The following is a 21,917-nucleotide window of genomic DNA, read 5'->3' on the forward strand; positions in this document are numbered from 1 at the left end:
AAGCTCCGCCTCCCGGGTTTATGCCATTCTCCTGCCTCAGCCTCCCGAGTAACTGGGACTACAGGCGCCCGCCACCTCGCCCGGTTAGTTTTTTTGTATTTTTTTAGTAGAGATGGCGTTTCACTGTGTTAGCCAGGATGGTCTCGATCTCCTGACCTTGTGATCCACCCATCTCAGACTCCCAAAGTGCTGGGATTACAGGCTTGAGCCACCGCACCCGGCCCATGTTAAAACTTTTATTTGGGATTTTTATTTATAAATGAAACTACTGTATACTTGAGTTGTGTTGGTGGTGTTTTGGTATCAAGGTTATGCTAGCTCCATGAAGTGAGTTGGGAAGCTTACTTTTCATCTTCTGTTTTTCAAAACAGTGGATATTTGGGATTTCTAGAAAATTCTAAATGTGTTTTTCAGCTTGCAAGCAATACTTTGAGAAGTACCCAGGAGACCATGAACTCCTTTGGGAAGTTGAAGGTGTTGGACACTGGTACCAGCGAATACCAGTCACCAGAGCATTACAAAGAGAAGCACTTAAAATTCCAGGTAAGAGTGTTTTCAGTTTGAGTTCAGTTTATGTATTTATTTTTGGTAACTTGTCCTTGCTGGCATGTAAGTCCAGTTTAAAAAGCAGTGGCTAGTAATGATTGTGTCTTAGAGTCCAGAGTAGTGGTGTATTATAATAATGTGATTGTTCTGGTAACAGACTCTCTTGTCTAAAGTTTGAATATTTGTGATGTATTAACTTTTGAGTCCGTAGTAACAAGAAGACCTAGAACAGCCCAGTAGGAATTGGTGGGTAAGAAATAAACATAGATTACTGAAATGGCATAGAATAGTCACCAGGGGGTCCAGAGTACCCCCTAATCTCATGCACTTCTCCCCAAAGCTACTAAGTACTTAAAACAACTATTTAACATTGTACATAACGGCAATGTTGCATTATAAGGTATTGGTGAAGAGAACATCTCACACCTAGATTTTTGTGACCCTTTCTGTCCAGGCTGCTCTTCAGAGCTGTTAGGAAAATCAGTACAATGTTACACTTAAAACCAAATACTGATTGGGTTACAGTTTTTTAAATTCCTCTATACACAGCAGTTTCTCAAAATGAACCTAAAAGACCTATGTCTGGAGAATATGGTCCTGCATATGTTCCAGAATATGAAGCAAGAACTGAAGACAATCAGTCTAGTGAGATGCAGCTAACTGTAGGTACACTGTCTGTATGTTTATTGTTGTAAATAATTTTTGTGTTTTTAAAAAATAGATTGTTTATATTTGAGTTTTAAATGTCATAGTTCATTCAACAAAGCTATGTAATTTCTACTGTGTTAGTTTTCCTGGCATCTTCTGTTAATATTACTAAAGACTTTGAAAAATAATTTTAATTTTCTTTGAAAAATAATTTTAATGATGTTAAAAGTATTATGAGCTAATTAAAGGTAATTTAGAACAAACATAAAATAATATAGAAGAAAATAAAAATCTATAATCCCACTATTCAGATATAGCCACTGTTAAAATTTTTGCATATATATTTAATATCGCATATTATAAAGCAATATCTGTACATATTGTATTTTTGTTTTTATTCTCTTGGATTACTTAACTGCTATTCTCCATTAATGTAATATTGGAAGCATTTTCTGTGGCATTAAATCATTAAAACTGATTGTTAAATAACAGCACACTATTCTATTACCTGTTTTATGTAACTATCATTATTTGTTTCCTTAACATAGGATCCTTAAATTTTTAACATTTTTAAATGACCCAGGAGCAAACACATTTATATATGAATCCTTGTGCATATGTAATTACTTCTCTTAACATACAAATTTCCAGAAGTGGAATTAGTAGGTGAAAGACTATGAAGTTGTTATGTAAAGTTTGAGGCTGTGTATGTTAGGTCTTTGTAGAATGTAATGCACTTTGCAAGTATTAGGTGTCCTGAAAGTAGAAGGACAGGTTCCATTACCAAACTCCACAGGACTTACCAGGTCCTTTTCTAGAAGTGATGTTTTGTGGTACTTGATACTGCTTAAAATACAGGCCCGTTGATGGGACTCTAGCAGTCTAGGGTTTTGGGGGATGTCATTTATTGCAGTCATATTTTTGTACCTGTGTATCTAAGTTTATTTTTGGTGAGTGTTGAATATGTCTATGTAAATGCATAGGCATATTTTAGAAACAACTACTTTAGGGAATTATTTGTGCTTATTTTCTGTCTTAATTAACATGAGAGTTGACTATGAGTGGAAAATTTGTTAACATTTTAAAGAATAACTATATATATAAGGAGTTAGATTTTTGGGAATTTTTTTCCTACTTTTGGAAATTCAAACTTGAGAATAAGCGCCTGTTCTATTGCAGTCCAAATTCCTCAGATATACACAGATTCATTTAGTACTGGCCAGTTATAAAATCAAGAAAAGTAGAAAATCTACTCTTCCTATAAATGTAATGAGAGCAATGATTTACTTTAATACTAAGCCAAATAATTTTAGATGTGTCATTTGAGTGAGAATATATTACAGTGGCACTATATCATACAGTTGACAGCATCAATTAGATTTTATAATCTAACCTATTTAAGATTTTAGAAATTCATATTCTTCGTATTACTTTAATGTTTTAAATAGTTGAAGGAAAATGTTTATCGTTTTAAACTATTTATGTTATATCTCTTTTTGTTAGTAACCACAAATAGTTTAGTTTATTTCAACTACATGATTTATTCTTTAGGTGATGATGGTATTGTTATGTGCTTTTTCCTATTTTTATACATAAAACATTGCATATATTTCTCTTACACTTTTTGCACCTTTTATTTATTCATCTTAATCTACATTTTAACCTTTTCTTGTTGAACTACAAGTTTCTTGAAGCAAGATTTTTGTCATATAATTTATCACAATTGCTCCCTTGCTTTTGTTCTATAAATTGAAGGCTGTGTGCCCACTATATTGTGGAGTTTTAGTAAGCATGTAATGGATGAATGAAGTAGTTACTATGGCAAGCATTGAACATACAAAGATATGGTTCTTAGACATGGGAGAACTAGATGGTCCATTGTTGGAAATATATAATATACTATAGCATAATAATTGCCTTATTATAGCAAGTAATTGGAGGTACATAGGAGATGATGACTTTTAAAGGGTGGGTGGGAATTTTGTTAGGACATTCCAGAGGATAGCATGTGAAAAAGTTGCAGAGGTGTAAAGGAAATGGCATGTTTGATATGAAAGAGGTATTTGGTATTGAATAGGTTGAGAATTTGTATTCTAAGCAGTGGTTGGCCATTAAAAGTTTTTTCTTAGTTTTTTCAACAAAAAAATGGTATAGTTTGTGATTTGAAAGTATCACTTTGTCATCAGGGTGGAGGGGTGTAGACTGGATGTGATTAGAGCAAGGGATATGAGTGAGGAGGCTGTTGGAATAGTTGAAGTTCAAGAGAGTAAAGGCATAAACTAAAGCAATGGTAATACAAAGGACAGGGCAGTTTTGAGAGATTCTTTAGTTAAAATTGAAAGGCTTTGTGATTGATTAAATGTGGGTTAGGAAGAGGTCATTACTGACTCACTGTTTTCTGGCTAGAATGACTGACTGAATTGTCATTAAGCAAGATAGGGAATAATGTTGGGGAAAGATAAAGTTCATTTTGGAAATGATTGAGTGTGAAATTGGATGGGACATCCACTGGGAGATATTTCATTGGCAATAGAGCTTTGGAAATCAGGAAGAAAGTTTGGAGGCTTAAGTCGCATATTTGAATTCATCAATAAGCAGATACTGAAGGAGCATAGCGAAGGGAGAGCATGTGGACTGAGCAGAGAGGGTGGCTGAGGACAGAACTAGGAGACACTAGTGGACACACTGTGACATATTAGATGACTTGCATATGTTCTCAGTCTTTTAAACTAAAGCTGAACTATAATCTTTTTATTTTTAAAGTAAATGTTCTTAACAAAAAGTGCTATTTGAAAAACATTTTACAGGTTTTTCTTTGAAACTATAAATAGATCCATAGGGAGAAAAAATCGTCTAAAACTTTGGTTTTGAATCTATCTCTTTTTTAGATTGATTCTCTAAAAGATGCCTTTGCAAGCACTTCTGAAGGTAAGAAATTCAACTGATATATCAGTAAGTATTTGAGACACTTCATATTAGGGCAGTGTGTGTGTATATGCATGCATGTTGTGTGTCACCCTGAGTAAGTGAATACTTAACCAGCTCTAAAATCTAGATCTAGGTTCTCACGCCACCACTGCCACTGATTTTGCTATGTGAACACTGAGTAAGCTATTGTACCTCTCTCTTCCTTATTTCCTTAGCTATAAAATAGGGATGGTAATGTCTACATTGTTTGTTTTTCAAGATTATTGGGAGAGAATGCAAGTGAAATACAAAAACACTTTGCAAAGCCCAAGGTAACATGGAAATATGAGAAATTAATTACACAGTTCATATAACTTGACAAAATTGTTATATAATTTAGATTATATAATAATCTAAATAATTTTCTTACCCTAATGTGAGAGGAGGGTGAATCTGTGTAATGTGGAGAATATGTGTAAACCAGTGTAGTTCTTGCATTTCTGTGTATTTTAATAGATAGTCCTTTTAATATATAATCAACTAAGTGCAGTTTTGCTGTTTTTCTCCTCAGGTCATGATAAAACATCAGTTTCCACTCGTACTCGAAGTAGTAATCTAAAGCGGCCAAAGATTGGAAAGCGGTTTCAGGATTCTGAATTTAGCAGTTCTCAAGGTGAAGATGAAAAGACCTCCCAGACTTCACCTACAGCTTCATTAAACAAGTAAATAATTGTTTATTTTACTCTCATTTTTTGTTTATTTGTACTTTCGTATTAGTATTTAGCATTTAAGGTAGAGGCTATTTATTACATTGTTTGTGTAACAGATGACTTTGGTTTAGGAGTTTATATTTGAATTATCCATATTTAAATTCTTGTACAAGATTATTAGTTGTTTATCAGTGCTAAGTGTTACCTTGGCAATGCTATTGGGAGAAGTTGCTAATAAGAGACTGGCATAAACTCACTTCATGTGTGAAAATCTAGGAGAATATCTAGCGGTTATATTGTCCCTAATTAGTCATTATCACGAATGCTCAATTTGATGGTATGGTTTTAAGTAATGCTGAGATTTAGTCAGTTTTTTCCCCCCCACATTCAGTTCTTTTATTTAATTTTCTAGTGGACAGTTTACATATCTCCCTCATGCTGTCTTTTAAGTTAGTGTGACAGTTTTCTATAATAAACTACTTAAAGAGAAGCGTTGGTCAAGAATGGAATGAAATTGCAAAAAAACAAAAACAAAAAACCATTGTTTTTAAAATACCAACTGTTTCACCAATTTTATATTCAAACAAAACCACATGGTATTGGCGTGCTATGTGTTTTTGTGTTTCCTTGGGGCTGGCTTCCTCGCCATCATGCCACGGCGCAGCTGCGGTCAGCCACAGTTTGTCTGTCATGCTGGATGGTGGAGGCTCACTCAGCTTCACATTATCCAGAGGGCCTTGAAATCTCATATTGTCATGGCTCCATCGATGCCAGTAGTGCAATATTTGTGACCATCTTTCTTGTCCACCTCATAAATAGAGACTTGAGCGATGCTATTCTGGTGCAGCATCTCCAAAGCCATGTTGCAGCCCTCAGTCTTGGCCCTCTTGTCCATATTGCAGAAACATTCCATGGCAGACATGTTGCATTGGATGCTCTGTTTTGGAATCTCTAACTTGGAGACAAAGGTCAGGCAGCCACAGTCATCGTAGTTAAAGAGCATTGGTCAGCAGTCATGGCCAGCAGCCACGACACTGTTCTCTGAGACGAATGACACACTCAGGAGAAGCTGGAACTCCGTCTTCAGATTGAGACCTGCACACTTTTTGAGGCATCAGCAACAGACACGGTGCTGTCGTGGCTGGCCCAGGCCAGGTGGCTCCCACAGGCAGAGAAGCTGACCCCGTGGACCCAGCCACCAGTGCCACTGCCACCAAACTCTGACATCAGCTGCCCAAAAGGCATCTTACTGTCCCAGGTCATGCTGGCTGGCTTTTCATCCACTTCTTTAATGTGGGAAGAAAACACACTGTTTGAAGTCACATGATCCTGCTGCCAGCAAAACTTTGTTGGGATGCCAATCCAAGCTGAGGACTGTGGAGCAAATCAGCTTTTTAATGTGCTTGCTCACCCACCAGTCATTTTCAGACTCAAAGTAACAAACAGAAATGAGTTGTGCTTCACTTCCCACAGCAAATTTGTTCTCTGGAGGGGACCACTTCACAAAAGTAGCTGTGTGATTAATTCTTAGGATCATCAGGGTTGGCTTCCAGACACCATCTTGCTGACTCCAGGCATAGGCATTGTGGTCTGCCCCACAAGTGACCACACGGTCGCTCTTGGGAGCCCAGTCAGTATCTGTGATGTGTCCACTGTGCTCCTTGAGTTCATGAGCTTTCACCCACTGGTGTCCCTTCTTACAGATGTGCACTTTGTGATTATTGAGACTGAGGGCAATCTGAGTACGATCCCTGTTTCAGGCATGACAGTTGATTGGCTCTAGTAAAAACTGATGCAGTGACATTATTCTTAGTGTTTTCAAAGGAGAGAAAGCTGGGGTCGAGGCAGTCCGGACGGTCTCAGAGCAGAGGATTCGCAGACTGGGCAGTTGACGTGAACAGGCTCTAGTCAGTTTTAAAATGCCCTCAGTTTTACTTTATTGATTCATTTTACTGGGCTATTGGATATAATTTGTAAATTAGTGATAACCATAAATAGTACAGTCAGTTCCTTCAGGAATTTAGTTGCCAGCTGAATCAACAGAACACTTGAGTCTCAACTTTATCCTCTGTCTTTGAATCTTAAAGCAAGACTCTAACTTTTATAATAAAATTAGATTTCTGCCCTGACAGTTCTGCCAGCTGTTCCTGAGTCCACCAGTTAATTCAAAACTTCGCCATTTTAACTGTCAAATTATTGTAGTCAAGTAGAGAATTCTGTAGCTGTGCTTATCCTATTACGCAAATAATTTTAAATTTAGGTAATTAGGTTTGTAAATGTTTGTTTTGGTGAAAAATGTATAATGTTAAAGATAGATATAAGGAAATATTTAAATCTAGTAATTAAAAAAATGAGTTTAGAAAACTGGTTTTCTCACTGAGCCATATTTTGATGTAGTACCCTTTTTAGAAGGGTAACAATGTATTTTAAATTTAGCCTCCCAGAATTACTGTGGAATGTTGTTTGCTTTTCATAAGCAGAACAGTAGGAGTTTACGCTTGACTGTTTGCTCAAACATATGAACAACAAAACATTGTCTTAGCCCTCAAAGGATTGACTGCCTAGGGATAAAGAGAGATACGTACACAGTTTAAGAGCACCGTAAGGTGGATTGCAATAGTACAATAATGGATAGTGCAGAATGCTGTGGATACTGAGGAAAGAGTGTTAGATTCTAATTGAGGGAATGGAGAGATTTGGCATTTAGGCCTGGGCATCAAAGGTAAATAGAAACCCAACAAGTGGAGCTGAGACAGAAGACTTTCTAGTGTAAAGGTCCACTGACTATGGCCTGTAGGCCAAATCTGACCTGCCACCTGTTTTTGTAAATAAAATTTTATTGTAAGACATCCATGCTCATTAAGTTTATATATTTTAAATTATTGTTTATTAAGCATACATATATTTTTATATATTATTAAGCTTATATATTTTTAGTTATGTTTGCATTGGAATGGCAGAGTTGAATGGTTGGAACAGAGACCATATGGCCCACGATGCCTAAAGGAAAGGTTTGCTGATCCCTTTTCTACACCAAGGCTGAGAAGTAGAACTTTCTGCAGTGATAGAAATGTTTTGTATTTACACTGCCCGGTATAATAGCCATTAGCCAGTGTGCCCATTGAAGTATGGCTAGTGCAACTAAAGAACTGAATTGTTTCATTTAATTTTAATTTAAATGTAAAATAGTGAAGTGTGTCTCGTGGCTATTGTATCAGTACAGATTTCAACTAAAGCACTGACATGAGCAAAGGCACAAAGCTAGGAGGAATGTTACTAAGGATAATTGATGAATCAGGTAAATATAAGGGTCTAGGCTGGGCATGGTGGCTCATGCTTGTAATCCCAGCACTTTGGGAGGCCGAGGCGAGTGGATCACCTGAGGTCAAGAGTTCGAAACCAGCCTGGCCAACATGGCAAAACCCTGTCACTATTAAAAACACAAAAATTAGCCCGGCATGGTGGCACACTTCTGTAATCCCAGCTACTCAGTAGGCTGAGGCAGGAGAATCGTTTGAACCCAGGAGGTGGAGGTTGCAGTGAGCCGAGATCACACCATTGCACTCCAGCCTAGATGACAGAGGGAGACCCTGCCTCAAAAACAGAAACAAATATGTTAGGCTTTCAAAGAAGGTACACTTTATTCACTGAGCTTATAGAGAACCACCAGAAGTTTCTGAGCTGGGCTATCACAGGTATAGATAATGTACCTTAGAAAGACAGCTCTGAAAGCCTTGATGAAGATGTACTGCAAGTCTGAAGATGAATTGGGAAGAAGTACAGTGCTCCAGAGAGAACTGGGACCTGAAGCAGACCTGTGAAAATGGGCATAGAAAGTCAGGAATATATTTGAAGGGCAATTTTGGAGTTAGAACTAAACCATATAGTGTGTTGTCCAAGGTGACATTTTTGAGAAAGAAAGGAGCATTATTAATAATTATGCCAGTGTCCATAATTATGGACAAAAGTCTGTAAACTGGGACTGCTCCAGGTAAACTGGGATATATGCTGATTCTAATAGAGTAAGATCCATGGTCCTTCAGTATAAATGAGGTTAAAAAAAAAAAAAGGTAAGATACAGGCTAGGCGCGGTGACTTACGCCTATAATCCCAGCACTTTGGGAGGCCAAGATGGGTGGATCACGAGATCAGGAGATGGAGACCATCCTGGCTAACATGGTGAAACCCTGTCTCTACTAAAAATACAAAAAATTAGCTGAGTGTGGTGACACGCGCCTGTAGTCTCAGCTATTGGAGAGGCTGAGGCAGGAGAATTGCTTGAACTTGGGAGGTGGAGGTTTCAGTGAGCCGAGATTGCGCCACTGCACTCCAGCCTGGGCAACAGAGCGAGACTTTGTCTCAAAAAAAAAAAAAACAAAAGATCTGATAAGATATGGATAGAATAAAAGAAGAAGGGTCTAGTTTACATAATTGAGAAGATGGTGATATTATAAGAGGATGAAGAGATTGGTTTTAGACTTGTAAAATCTGAAGTTGTTGACAACATAGTTGATTCTCTAAATTGTTACTTTAAGAAAAGACTCTGAGATTTTATATTTATCCTTAATAAAACAAGTGAGAATGGTTTTCTTTTGTTTTTTAGATTGGAGTCCACTGCACACCCATCAGAGAGCTCAGAAGAATTCCTGGAAGAAGAATCCGAACAGAGAGGGATTGAATTTGAGGATGAAAGCAGTGATAAAGATGCACGGCCAGCACTGGAAACCCCGCCACAGCAAGAGAAGCAAGATGGTGAAAAGGTATGAGATCACTTACTCAGTAAAATGAAAATAAGTAAACTAAATTTTACCTTTCGTAATCATATATTGTTAGAAAAGTATACCGATATATTTTAGAGTCTTAGAAATTGTGTTTAGTGTTAAAAAGCATGGAATTACAGGCATAAGCAACTGTGCCCCACTAGTTTTGTTTTCTTAAGTTACTGTGATTTAGCTCCTGCTTCCTCTATTTCATGATGAAATGACATGCTGTGTCAGCTCACTGCAGCCTCCACCTCCTGGGTTTAAGCAATTCTCCTGCCTCTGCCTCCCAAGTAGCTAGGATTACAGGTGCACCAACACGCCCGGCTAATTTGTGTGTGTGTGTGTGTGTTTTTGAGACAGGGTCTCGCTTTGTCACCCGGGCTGGAGTGCAGTGGTGCCATCTTGGCTCACTGCAAGCTCCACCTCCCAGGCTCACGCCATTCTCCTGCCTCAGCCTCCCAAGTAGGTGGGACTACAGGCGCCCACCACCACGTCCGGCTAATTTTTTGTGTTTTTAATAGAGATGCGGTTTCACTGTGTTAGCCAGGATGGTCTTGATGATCTGACCTCGTGATCTGCCGAGACAGGGTTTCACCATGTTTGCCAAGCTGGTCTTGAACTCCTGATCCACTCATCTCAGCCTCCCAAAGTGCTGAGATTACAGGCATGAGCCACCGTACCTGGCCTCATGAAATGATATTTTTATGTTTATTTTTGTAATATTTCTTTTTCTTTTCTTTTCTTTTTTTTTTTTTGAGACAGAGTCTCGCTCTGTTGCCCAGGCTGGAGTGCAGTGACACAATCTTGGCTCACTGCAGCTGTGACTGCAGGTGCCCACCACCACGTCCCGCTAATTTTTTGTGTTTTTAGTAGAGATGGGGTTTCACCGTGTTAGCCAAGATGGTCTTAGCCAGGCATGAGCCATCGTGCCCGGCCTATTTTCGTAATTTTGGGGAGCAGATGGGTGTTTGGTTACATCGATAAATTCATTAGTGGTGATTTCTGAGATTTTGGTGCGCCCATCACCCAAGCAGTGTATACTATACCCAGTGTGTAGTCTTTTATCCTCACCCCCCTCCTACCCTTTCACACAAGTCCCCAGAGTCCATTATATTACTCTTATGCCTTTGCATCCTCATAGCTTAGCTCCCACTTATGAGTGAGAACATACGATGTTTGGTTTTCCATTCCTGAGTTACTTCACTTAGAATAATGGTCTCCAACTCCATGCAGGTTGCTGTGAATGCCATTATTTCATTCATTTTCTATGACTGAGTAGTATTCCATGGTCTATATATACCACTTTTTTTTTTTTTTTGAGATGGACTCTTGCTCTGTTGCTGGGCTGGAGTGCAGTGGCACGCTCTCAGCTCACTGTAACCTCCAACCCCCTGGTTCAAGTGATTCTCCTGTCTCAGCCTCCCAGATAGCTGGGATTACAGGCACATGCCACCACACCCAGTTAATGTTTGTATTTGTAGTAGAGACGGGGTTTCACCATGTTGGCCAGGATGGTCTCGATCTCCTGACCTCCTGATTCACCCACTTCAGCCTCCCAAAGTGCCGGGATTACAGGCCACCGTGCCCGGCCTATATATACACATTTTCTTTATCCACTCATTGGTTGGTGGGCATTTAGCCTGGTTCCATAGTTTTTGCAGTTGCAAATTGTGCTGCTGTAAACATGCACGTGCAAGTGTCTTTTTCATGTAATGACTTATTTTTTTCTGGGTAGATAGCCAGTAGTGGGCTTGCTGGATCAAATGGTAGTTCTACTTTTAGTTCCTTAAGGAATCTCCACACTGTTTTCCATAGTGGTTTTACTAGTTTACGTTCCAACCAGTAGTGTAAAAGTGTTCCCTTTTCACTATATCCACTCCAGCATCTATTTTTTTTATTGTGGCCATACTTACAGGAGTAAGGTCGTATCAAATTGTGGTTTTGATTTGCATTTCCTTGATAATTAGTATATTAGGGTTCTCTAGAGTGACAGAACTAATAGGATAGATGTATATAAAGGGGAGTTTATTAAGGAGTATCAACTCACATGATCACAGAGTCCCACAGTAGGCCATCTGCAAGGTGAGGAACAAGGAAGCAAGGAAGCCAGTCCGAGTCCCAAAGCTAAAGAACTTGGAGTCTGATGTTTGAGGGCAGGAAGCATCCAGCTCCGGAGAAAGATGTAGGCTGGGAGCCTAAGCCAGTCTAATCTCTCCATGTTCTTCTGCCTGCTTTTTATTCTGGCCATGCTGGCAGCTGATTAGATGGTGCCCACCTGGATTGAGGGTGGGTTTGCCTCTCCAGTCCACTGACTCAAATGTTAATTTCTTTTGGTAACACCACCCTTACAGCCACACCCAGGATCAGTACTTTGCATCCTTCAATCCAATGAAGTTGACACTCAGTATTAACCATTACAAGTCTACCCCTTGTCAGCTTGAACCCATACACACTTCCTGAGATCATACATAGTCTTTAAATAAAGACAATAATGTAATAATTATGCCTAACACAATACAACTGTCATTCGTACAACTGGAAACCCCCAACCCAAATAATATTATGTAAAGTTAACACTTAATTGCTCATATGAAGTCAGTAAATCTTATGTCACATGATGAAAGAAAAGGGAAATAAAATGAAGGTATTTTCTTATTACAAGTGTATACATGCGCAAACAAAATAAGAAAGAAATATTCATGACAATTACAGTCATCATTTCTGTAGCTGGTCACGTGGTTGAAGCTGGTGTTGATGCCTACCTTCTTCTGCTACCCATTCTGTATTCCCTTTGCCTTCAGCAAGCACTTTAGCAGGTTGTGTGTTTTTTTTTTCCTAGTGGAGTAACCCAAACCTTCATTCCTGAAGAGTCTGGGCCATTTGTAGTCTTGCCTGGATTGGGCTGTTGTAGTTTCCCATTGACCTTAATCACAGGGCATCGTAATACTAAGAGACACCCCAAGGGATCTCCTATATTCCATGCATACTCTTCCTTAACTCCATTGTGGAGTAGTAGACTGATTTCATCTTGATAGCCTGGGTCAGTCACCCCAGCCAACACTGTAGCTCCCTCAGCCTGTTGACCTAAAGGTAGGAGGAGCCCAAAGTGTCCAGGTGGCGATCTTAACTTCCAGTTTAATGGAATCATTGTTGTGTCTCCTGGTGGCAGCATTCCTCTCTCTGGAACCAATACCTCTAAGCCAGCAGAACGTAATGTTATGGGGACAGGAAGCAAAAATTTTGCTAGTGGATCACTAGGGGTGAAGGTGAGTGATGCCATTTCCACTTTTACCCCTGGATTCCTGGACCTGTGAATCCTGTCTATAAGAGAAACAGTACCATATACTGAAATGCTGATTCAGAGCATACACAGCCTGCTAGAGACCTTTGCCTCAGCCCTGCATAGTATTATCACCTAGTTGGCGTTGTAATTGTGACTTCAAAAGGACATTCCACCGTTCTGTCAATCCAGCTGCTTCAGGATGATGGGGAACATGGTAAGAACAGTGAATTCCCTAAGCATGAGCCCACTGCCACACTTCTTTAGCCATAAAGTGAGTGCCTTCTTCAGAGGCAATGCTGTGTGGAGTACCATGACGGATAAGGCATTCCGTGAGTCCATGGGTGGTAGTCTTGGCAGAGGCATTGCATACAGGATAGGCAAACTCATATCCACAGTAGGTGTCTGTTCCAGTGAGGACAAACCTCTGCTCTTTCCATGATGGAAGAGGTCCAGTATAATCAACCTGCCACCAATTAGCTGTCTGATCACCTTCAGGACTGGTGTCATAGTAAGGGCTTAGTGTTGGTCTGTGCTGCTGGCAAATTGGGCACTCAGCAGTGGCCGTAGCCAGGTCAGCCTTGGTGAGTAGAAGTCCATGTTGCTGAGCCCATGTGTAACCTCCATCCCTGCCGTCACGGCCACTTTGTTCATGGACCCATTGGGCGATGACAGGGGCGGCTGGGGAAAGAGGCTGAGTAGTGTCCACAGAAGAAGTCATCCTATCCACTTGATTATTAAAATCCTCCTCTGCTGAGGTCACCATTTAGTGAGCACTCACATGGGATACAAATATCTTCAGTTTTTTACCAGTCAGAGAGGTCCATCCACATACCTCTTCCCTACATTTCTTTGTCACCAATTTTCCAATCATGCTTCTTTCAGATCCCTGACCATCATCCAAACCATTGGCTACAGCCTATGAATCAGTATATTGTCACACATCTGGCCATTTCTCCTTCCTCGCAAACTGCACAACCAGGTGCACTGCTCGAAGTTCTGCCCACTGGGAAAATTTTCCTTCACCAGTGTCCTTCAGGGATGTCCTAGAAAGGGGCTGTAGTGCTGCAGCTGTCCACTTTTGGGTGGTGCCTGCATATCATGTGGAACCATCTGTGAAACAGGCCCTAGTCTTCTCTTACTCTGTCAACTGATTATAAGGAACTGCCCATGAGGCCATCGGTGGCAGGCTGGGGAAAAGGAGGCAGAGTGGCAGGAGTAGAGACCATGGGCATTTGAGCCACTTCCTCATGTAACTTACTTGTGTCTTCAGGACCTGCTCAAGCCCGATCACATATATACCACTTCAATTTGATGATGGAATGCTGCAGTGCATGACCCACTTTATGATTACATGGGTCAGAAAGCACCCAGTTCATGATAGGCAGTTCAGGTCGCATGGTGACTTGATGACCCATAGTCAAACATTCAGTTTCTACCAAAGCCCCGTAACAGGCCAAGAACTGTCTCTCAAAAGGAAAGCAGTTATCTGCAGAAGATGGCAGGGCTTTGCTCCAAATTCTTAGAGGCTTCCACTGTGATTCACCTATGGGGGCCTGCCAAAGGCTCCAAACAGTACTTGTCTCTCAAAAGGAGAGTATTTATCTGCAGAACATGGCAGGACCTTGCTTCAAAATCCTAGAGGCCCCTTCTGTGATTCTCCTATGGAGGCCTGCCAAAGGCTTCTAACAGCATCCCTATCTGCCACCGACACCTCAAGCACCATTGGATCTGCTGGATCATACAGCCCAAGTGGCAGAGCAGCTTGCACAGCAGCCTGGACCTGTCGCAGAGCCTTATCCTGTTCTGGAGCCTACTCAAAACTGGCAGCCTTTCGGGTCACTTGATAAATGGGTTGGAATAACACAACCAAATGAGGAATTTGTTGCCTCCAGAATCCAAATAGGCCAACTATGTGTTGTGCCTCTTTCTTGGCTGTAGTAGGGGCCAAATGCAGCGTCTTACTCTTTACCTTAGAAGGAATATCTCCACAGGCCCCACACCACTGGACCCTTAGAAATTTTACTGAGGTAGAAGTTCCCTGAATGGTAGTCAGTTTTATTTCCCATCCTTTGGCATGCAAATGTCCCACCAGTAAGTCAGTGTGCTTGCTACTTCTTGCTCACTGGATCCCATCAGCATAATGTCATCAATGTTATGGACCAGTGTGATAACTTGTGGAAGCAAAAAGCGATCAAGGTCTCTTTGAACAAGGTTATGTCACAAATCTGGAGAGTCAATATACCCCTGAGGTGGGACAGTAAAAGTATATTGCTGGCCTTGCCAGTGGAACACAAATTGCTTCTGGTGGGCCTTATGGACAGGAATAGAGAAAAAGGCATTTGGCAAATCAGAGGCTGCATACCAGGTACCAGGAGATGTGTTAATTTGCTCAAGCAATGAAACCACATCTGGTGCAGCAGCTGCAACTGGAGTCACCACTTGGTTAAGCTTATGATAATCCACTGTCATTCTCCAAGATCCATCTGTCTTCTGCACAGACCAAATGAGAGAGTTGAATGGGGATGTGGTGGGAATCACCACCCCTGCACTGTCCTTGATATTGGCACTAATCTCCGCAGTGCCTCCAGGGATGCGATACTGTGTTTGTTTGACTATTTTTCCAGGTAGAGGCAACTCTAATGGTTTCCATTTGGCCTTTCCCACCATAATAGCCCTCACCCCACCAGTCAGGGAGCCAATGTGGGGGCTCTGTGAGTTGCTAAGTATGTCTATACCAATTATGCATTCTGGCACTGGGGAAATGACCACAGGATGAGTCCGGGGACCCACTGGACCCTCTGTAAGTCAGAGCTGAGCTAAAACTCCATTAGATTACCTGATCTTCATAAGCCCCTACTTTAACCACAATGACGTTTTGGGTCCCCCGGAATCAACGTCAGCTCAGAGCCAGTGTCCAGTAGTCCTCGAAATGTCTGATCATTTCCCTTTCCCCAGTGCACAGTTACCTGGTCAAAGGCCAGAGGTCTCCTTGGGGAAGGATGGGAGAAAGATTCACAGCATAAATTGTCGGTATTGTAGTGGAGTCCTTCCTCAAGGGGCTTCATTCAAGGGGTTCTGGGTCTATAAAGTGGCTCAAGTCTGGAAATTGAGGGGCTGTGGTTCTCTTTTTTTCTGTAATTCAAATTAGTCTTTTGTCCACTTGACCTGGAAGTTTTCCATTTATATGAATTAAGTAGGAATTCAGTAGGCTTCCTATCAATTCTACTTCTGGGAACACTGATTAATTAGCCAGTGCAAAAGCTCTACACAAGTCAGATTATTCTGACTGCTGCTTTGCCTCTGTGGTTCATTATGGTAGCTCGCCCACCTTGCATTTGATGGTTGAGTGCTCCCACTTGGCCCCTGCCACCTCTGGATCCAATTATTCCCATTGTATTTAAATTTTGTAGTTGAGTGACTGTGGTTCCCACTGTTAGCTCTGGCATATAGAGAAGAGCAATCATAGAGCTCTTCAAAGATTCACGTGCTGCCCTCACAAATCTCTTTCACAAAGCATTGGTCAAGGGTGTATCTTCTGGACCCTCCCAGCTGGGATGAGTAGGTCTAAAGTGACTAATCCACTCCACCATCCCAATCTCCCTAAGCCTTTGGATCCCTTCCTCTACATTAAACCAAGGGAGATCAGGCATTTCCAGCTTGCTCAGAGTGAGCCATCTTTTAATCCATATTTCAGCTAACCAAGCAATCAATCTATTAGAACCTTTCTAAACTCCCTGAGCAGCAACATTAAATGCAGAGTCCCTGCTTAGTGGGCCCAAATCAATAAATTTAGCCTGATGCAACTCTGTGTTCCTTCCACCATCATCCCACACCCTTAACATCCATTCCCACACGTGTTCTCCAGATTCCTGCCTATATAAATTAGAAAACTCAGTTTTTTTCAAGTGTAGCACACCTCCTTGTGGGTCACACTCTGAACTTCACCTCTAGGGGGCCGCTGGGACTTTAGTCCAGTTAAAGATCTAGAAGCAAACAGGGCTGATTCTTCCCTCCTGAGGTAATGTTACCACTACTTGGGATGGTGAAGCTGTTTCTTCTGGCAAAAAGGCTCATCTTCTGGCAAAAAGGCTCGTCAGAGTTTATAAGCTCTGTGTCCCCAGCGTCATCAGGGTCCTCCTACATGTCCCCATTCCAAGTTGCAGGTTCCCATTCTTTTCCAATAAGGGCTCTCACTTTAACAGTAAACACCTGGTGAGGCTGTGCATGTGCCTTTCGTTGCAGGTCAGCCACTCACAAGATAAGAGGTTGTGTCTGATTTTCCACAATTTCAGCTTTGTCTACAGGAGACAAGACTCTCACTCAGGGCTTTTGAAGTATCTGCTTTTGAAGCCTGGAGTTAGAATCCCTGAGTTCATCATTGTTTTTCATCACTTTGTCCAGTGAACTTAGGAGCAGCCAACCAACTTCATTGTGTTCCTTGGTTCTCCACATACGGTCCAAGGTATTATGTGTAGAGTCACCAAACTTCTTCCTTCTCAGAAGTGGTGAATCAGGAGTGTCAAATGCATTTATTTTGCATAACTCTAAACAGTTCATGCCAAGGACTATCAGTGTTCTCCATACTATTAGAAGTAGAGTCCTTAGCATTTTGGGGTCTGATCATATTAAGGAGCCATCTCCAGAAACCCACCGACAAAAGAACTCCATCCTTAATATTCTGTTCCTCTAGAACCACTCCTGGTACCAAAGTCTGTTCGGGTTCTCTAGAGGGACAGAAGTAATAGGATAGGTGTATATATAAAGGGAAGTTTTTAAGGAATGTTAACTCGCACGATCACAAGGTCCCACAATAGGCTGTCTGCAAGCTGAGGAGCAAGGAAGCCAGTCTGAGTCCTGAAGCTGAAGAACCTGGAGTCCTATGTTTGAGGGCAGGAAGCATCCAGCACAGGAGAAAGATGTAGGCTGGGAGGCTAAGCTAGTTTAATCTCTTCATGTTCTTCTGCCTGCTTTTTATTCTGGCCATGCTGGCAGCTGAGCCACCACGCCTGTCCTTTTTTTCACTTTTAAAAAGTTAAGATTATATTGTACATACTTCATGGAACCTGTTTCATCCAATAAGATATATAGCAGTGCCAGTGACAACTTCCATTTTAATTTTTTTTTTTTTAACCTGGGTTGATTATCCTCTCTTCCTGAGGTTCTCTGGTCTCCTGACTTCATAACACTACTGCACTTTGGTTTCTTGGTTTTTTTTTTTTGAGACGGAGCCTTGCTCTGTTTCCCCTGGCTGGAGTGCAGTGGCACGATCTCTCTGGCTCACTGCTACCTCTGCATCCTGGGTTCAAGCTATTCTTCTGCCTCAGCCTCCCGAATAGCTGGGACTACAGGCGAGTGCCGCCACACCCAGCTAATTTTTATATTTTTAGTAGAGATGGGGTTTTACCATATTGGCCAGGCTGGTTTCTTGGTTTTTCTATCTCTGAAGTATTATTTTTATTTTTTGACTCTTCTCATACTTGCTTTTTCCCCCTTATTGTGGACACTCTGGAAAAAGTCCTTGATTTTCTGAACTTTGGTTCATGTTTTCTTTTTTTGAAAATATATCCAATCTCATGACTTCAACTGTTTTATCTATGGGAATGACCAGTAACTCTAGACTTATATCTCTCTCCCACTCTGGTCATTTTTATGAGCTTTATATTACCTTCTGTGTGCACTCTATTCTGTGTATCATCTGGTATAATAAAATAGATATTATTTTATAGATGATTTTTATTTTAGAACAATTTGCTTTCTTACTATAGAAAAATTAAAATCTCTGATTTCTCTTTTGGAAAAATTTCCTTGATATGCTTTTAGGGGTCCTACACAATGCAGTCAAATCTATTTGTGAACACTTGAGTGCATCAGTTTTATAATTTTAATAATGGTAATAAAATTCCCCTTAATTATTAGAATGTCAGGATTAGAAATACTTGACATTAAATATAAGTTAACCGATAAACATTGGAAGAATTTTAGAAATTGGAGAGTTCATGTTATCAAATAGCATCTCCATACTTTAATGATAAGCAAAGGAGCAGGACTCTTCAGAAATGACCCTGGCGTTGACTGAGACTGGGGCTCTCCTCCCAGCAAGAAGCAGCACCTAAACTGAACTTCACATTAGACTGTTAGTGCTTCCTACCTCTGGCACAATAAACTGTAATTTCGCATAGGCCCCAAAGATTCCAGATGCTGAACAGCTGGTGTTATGTAAAGAACTGGCATCAAGTCTATACTCTGGTGCCTTTTTCCTGAAAAGGTTCTTCCCATGATTGCCCTATAAGAAGGAAGAACTAGAAGTGGGTAGGGTCTTTTCATTGAATCTCCAACCCATACTGTGTATCCACAGAGCATCCTGGTCCTGCCCTATCTTTCCTTAAGAGCAGTGGGAGTATGGGGTACTCAGGATTATTTTATTTTGCTGATACTGTCTTATGAGTTTCCCTCTTCCCCCAGTAAGACTGTTCTTTAACCCATGTTCTATAATATAAACTTGAGTCTTGGTATAGGACAGGTAGGCACTGAGAAGGGACCCGTCATGCATGACAAATAAGTTAGTTTGTAATCATGTCCTTTTTTCCCCTCTCTTCATGGTGTAGGAATCTGAATTAGAGCCTATGAATGGTGAGATAATGGATGATTCTCTTAAGACCTCACTTATAACAGAAGAGGAAGACTCCACTAGTGAAGTTTTAGAGGAAGAATTAAAATTGCAGCCTTTTAATTCCAGTGAAGAGTCTACAAATCTTGTTCCACTGGTGGTAGAATCTTCAAAACTCTCTGAGGCAGATGCACCAGATAAGGTAAGGGGGCGGTGAGCTATTTTTTAATAAACTATACCAATGTTGGTGACATTAGGGGGGAGGGTGCATGGTATATGTATTTGCTTCCACCTTAACATGTACAGTGCTTTAGGAAGATTAACTTTTATACTAGATTTGATATTATAAGAAAATGTAATCAGTAATATTCTATAAATTCAAATAATTATAAACATTCATATCTGATATGTGGTAAAAAAATGAGTTTTATTACTTTTAATACTTTGTACTTAGGAAATGCTTAGAAAAATGGATAAAGCATTATTTACCAAATATTTGAGTACCTATATTGGTTAGTCTATGACTAAAACAGTAATTTATATTTGTTTTAATTAGGCAGACAGATTAGGTTAGTGGGGGAAAAAATCCCGGAGTATTTTAAAAGAAATTTAATTTTGTTACTTTTGAATATTACAGTTTATGGCTAAAAAACTGTTGTATGGGATTATTTATTAGTGTCTCACCTAAATAAAAGAATAAAACGTCCATTGCCCTAACTTACCTAATGAAATCGTAGTCAAACTTAAGTGTGGTGGCACAGTGAAGTCCCAAGGTATTTTTGGTTCTGGCTCCAGTAACACCAGGAAACTAAAAAAACTGAGTTGATTCATGATTTTGAAGAATCTTGATATGAAGTTTAATGTGTCTTAATTACAAAATAATTATTTCATTATATCCTCAAAGAACTTAAGTGTATTAAAATTACCATGTGACACAATTTTGAAGAAATTGAGTTGTATTCAGAATATATACACATTTAGCAGAACAGAAATTCAAAAAAATACATAATTTTGAGTAATGAATACCGAATTGTTTAAATTGTAGTTCAGTGTCATTGCATATTAGAGCCTGAGAAGAATTTATTTTTAGAACTGTATTACAAGTTTATTTGTTGACTAGGTTTTTAATTTTCAGACCCCACGTATACCTGACTCAGAAATGTTGATGGATGAAGGCACATCTGATGTAAAGGGGCACGTGGAAGAGAAACTGTCCCTACTTCCAAGAAAGAAAGCACACCTTGGGAGTTCAGATAATGTTGCTACTATGTCACATGAAGAACGATCTGATGGTGGTTTTCCAAACTCTGTGATAGCCGAATTTTCTGAAGAACCAGTCTCTGAGAACTTATCTCCCAATACTACTTCCTCATTGGAAGACCAGGGTGAGGAGGGGGTAGCTGAGCCCCAGGAAACATCTACTGCTCTTCCTCAGAGTTCTTTGATAGAGGTTGAACTTGAAGATGTGCCATTTTCACAGAATGCAGGACAGAAGAACCAGTCAGAGGAGCAGTCTGAAGCATCTTCTGAGCAACTGGATCAGTTTACACAATCGGCAGAAAAAGCTGTTGATAGCAGCTCAGAGGAAATAGAAGTGGAAGTGCCTGTGGTAGACAGGCGGAATTTAAGAAGAAAGGCCAAAGGGCATAAAGGACCTGCTAAGAAGAAAGCTAAGCTGACCTGAAGGAAGAAGAAAAGTGGATGATAAACCCTCTTCTTTGTAACATAATTGTTTTTAAAATATGGTAATTAATAAACAGCATGGGGCACAGGACAAAAATTTCCAAAATTTCAATTTGAACTTACTATGCAGTTTTTCGCTTCCCTTTAGAACGTAGAATTCACCATTCTTTTTAATTATTCAGGCTATTTTTGGTAAATGCAATTTTTTATTTTTATTAACCATGTTTCAATTTTGGGAAACCAGATCATATTATATTTTCTTTATCAGGTGGTACATCTGACCATTATTTCAAAAATATAATTAAAAAACTGAAAGTAGTAGAATTTCCATTACTTACAAGGATCACAGAAATCTTTTATACTAAGGGTTTTAATAGTAAAACTTGGTGAGGGTTCTAGAAGTTTTAAATTTCAAAACTAATCACCAATTTTTTAAAACGGCATGCCTAAACAAAAGTGTCAATAAATTAGAATAAATATAACTTCAAGTAAACGAGAGCACAAAAACAAACAAACTTACGGTCAAATGTTCATGAAGATATTTTGGTTTTGGCCTCTTAATCCTAGATATAGATGCGTTTTTTTCCTTTGACTTCACTATGGAAAGGTACACATAAAATCTGTTTCTGATTCATTCTATCATCTGATGTTAACAGTACTGTCAGGGATTTAACTGTGGCATGTGGGGACTAATTATTTAAAATTTCATTTGAAGTATTTGCTATAATTTTTGTCTGCATATGTGCAGATGCCTAGAAGTTTAGACTTCA

The 21,917-nt window shown here is 40.0% G+C and overlaps 1 protein-coding gene and 1 pseudogene across 2 annotated transcripts in view; one reads left to right on the forward strand and one right to left on the reverse strand.

Moving 5' to 3' along the window:
• FAM169A (family with sequence similarity 169, member A) overlaps positions 1-21,238 on the forward strand; it is an 83,189-nt gene extending 61,951 nt beyond the window's left edge. For both annotated transcript variants that reach the window (XM_011959246.1, XM_011959247.1), the window contains exons 7-13: positions 415-543; positions 1,096-1,208; positions 4,083-4,122; positions 4,673-4,823; positions 9,415-9,571; positions 19,463-19,666; positions 20,600-21,238. In XM_011959246.1, coding sequence (XP_011814636.1) covers positions 415-543; positions 1,096-1,208; positions 4,083-4,122; positions 4,673-4,823; positions 9,415-9,571; positions 19,463-19,666; positions 20,600-21,148 — 1,343 coding nt within the window. In that variant the 3' untranslated portion in view covers positions 21,149-21,238. The remainder of the gene's footprint in view (positions 1-414; positions 544-1,095; positions 1,209-4,082; positions 4,123-4,672; positions 4,824-9,414; positions 9,572-19,462; positions 19,667-20,599) is intronic.
• On the reverse strand, positions 5,530-6,575 carry LOC105524179 (annotated as a pseudogene).
• Positions 21,239-21,917: the final 679 nt, after the last annotated feature.

Source organism: Colobus angolensis, unplaced genomic scaffold, assembly GCF_000951035.1.
Source record: "Colobus angolensis palliatus isolate OR3802 unplaced genomic scaffold, Cang.pa_1.0 Scaffold49, whole genome shotgun sequence".
NCBI lineage: Eukaryota > Metazoa > Chordata > Mammalia > Primates > Cercopithecidae > Colobus > Colobus angolensis.